The sequence below is a fragment of the Acyrthosiphon pisum genome, unplaced genomic scaffold (assembly GCF_005508785.2).
Source record: "Acyrthosiphon pisum isolate AL4f unplaced genomic scaffold, pea_aphid_22Mar2018_4r6ur Scaffold_14585;HRSCAF=15233, whole genome shotgun sequence".
In the NCBI taxonomy this organism is placed as follows: Eukaryota; Metazoa; Arthropoda; class Insecta; order Hemiptera; family Aphididae; genus Acyrthosiphon; species Acyrthosiphon pisum.
Window position 1 is genome coordinate 1 of NW_021763308.1, and position 1,820 is coordinate 1,820.

The 1,820-nt window shown below is 32.8% G+C and overlaps 1 protein-coding gene across 1 annotated transcript; it reads left to right on the forward strand.

The window, feature by feature from the left end:
- Positions 1-175: 175 nt before the first annotated feature.
- Positions 176-1,816, forward strand: LOC100571797 (bifunctional 3'-phosphoadenosine 5'-phosphosulfate synthase-like; the record flags this gene model as incomplete). Its single annotated transcript, XM_003248880.4, has 6 exons — positions 176-384; positions 474-701; positions 767-964; positions 1,034-1,240; positions 1,410-1,686; positions 1,770-1,816. Coding segments are annotated over exons 1-6 (1,146 nt in total), but the record flags the coding sequence as incomplete, so codon positions are not given.
- Between the last annotated feature and the right edge of the window lie 4 nt (positions 1,817-1,820).

The window sequence follows — 1,820 nt, forward strand, 5'->3', positions numbered from 1 at the left end:
TTAAAAGTAATTAGGGAATTAAAACAAAAGTTATAATGACATGAAATTAATTTATAAGATATTATATTATTTTAACTTTTTAAGTATTTAGAATAAACAACATTTAAAAGTAATACCTAAAACCTATTGCTTGTAAATTTAAATTTTTGTTTTAATTTAAAATGTTTTTCTTTTTAGGAAGTAATTCCCCTGCAAATGAATCGTGACATTGACCGTGTTACCGAACTGTTTGTCCCAGAAAACGCAATAGAAAAAACCAAATCCGAAGCACTATTACTTCCTCGACTTGACATTAGTAAGATGGACACACAATGGGTACAAGTATTGGCTGAAGGCTGGGCAGCTCCACTTGGTGGTTTCATGAACGAAGAAGAATATTTACAGGTATTCAATAACATTTGAAACTATAAATCATTTGAAAATTGTAACGTATGTAATATTATAATATAATATAATATTATTATTATTTGCAGACTTTGCATTTCAATAGTTTTAGTGAGGATGTTAACCAATCCATACCTATTGTTTTGCCCATAACCACTGATAAAAAGGAACAGCTATTTGGCTGTGAAGAAATTGCTTTATGGTATAATTCAAAACCGATAGCAATACTTCGTAAACCATCATTCTATCCCCACCGTAAAGAAGAACGAGTATGTCGTCAATTTGGAACATCGCATCCCAATCATCCTTATATAAAAGTACTTAATTTTTTTAGGCACTTTTTGCCATTATTGTAATTGATATTTTATTTATTATATTTCAGACAATTTATGAAAGTGGTGATTGGTTGGTTGGTGGTAACTTAGACGTTATAGAAAGGATCTTATGGAATGATGGTTTGGACGATATTCGTTTCACACCAAATGAACTCCGTGCAAAATGGAGAGAAATGAAAGCAGATGCAATATTTGCTTTCCAACTTCGAAACCCAATACATAACGGCCATGCACTATTGATGCAGGTTTGTATTATTATATTTTTCTGTATTAATTAATTAATTATTATAGTTAATATAATGATATTTAATTAGGACACTAAGAAAAAACTTCTTGAACGCGGATATAAGAAACCAGTGTTACTGTTACACCCTCTTGGTGGCTGGACAAAAGACGATGATGTTCCACTTCATGTGAGAATACTTCAACACAAAGCTGTACTTAAAGATGGAATTTTGGATCCAGAAAATACTGTGTTGGCTATTTTCCCAGCACCTATGAATTATGCTGGACCTACAGAGGTATAATTTCTATAACATAGAATAATAAGTTATTTGTTTTTTCATATTTAGTAAGCAATAATGAATGGACAATTTAGTAGATATTTGTTTAAAATCCAATCTTACTTTGTTATAAAATATTAAATTTACCATAACTAAGTATTTTGGATAATATAACTTTGATTTTTAGGTGCAATGGCATGCCAAAGCTCGTATGTCTGCCGGAGCAAACTTTTACATTGTGGGCAGGGATCCAGCAGGAGTTCCCCACCCAGATCCTAACACATCGGGTGATTTATTTGATCCCACTCATGGTGCTCGTGTGTTGACTATGGCACCAGGACTGTCAGACTTGGAGATCATTCCCTTTCGTGTAGCAGCCTACGACAAAACAAAAAAAGCCATGGACTTTTATGATTCTACCCGGCATAATGATTTCAACTTCATTTCTGGCACAAAAATGAGAGGTACCTATTATTTTTGTTGCAAACATTTTATCTAAACTAATCTTACCTATACATTTGTATACAACTAATATTTACACTTTTAGGTCTCGCCAAAGATGGTGTCGAACCACCTGCTGGGTTCATGGCATCTTCTG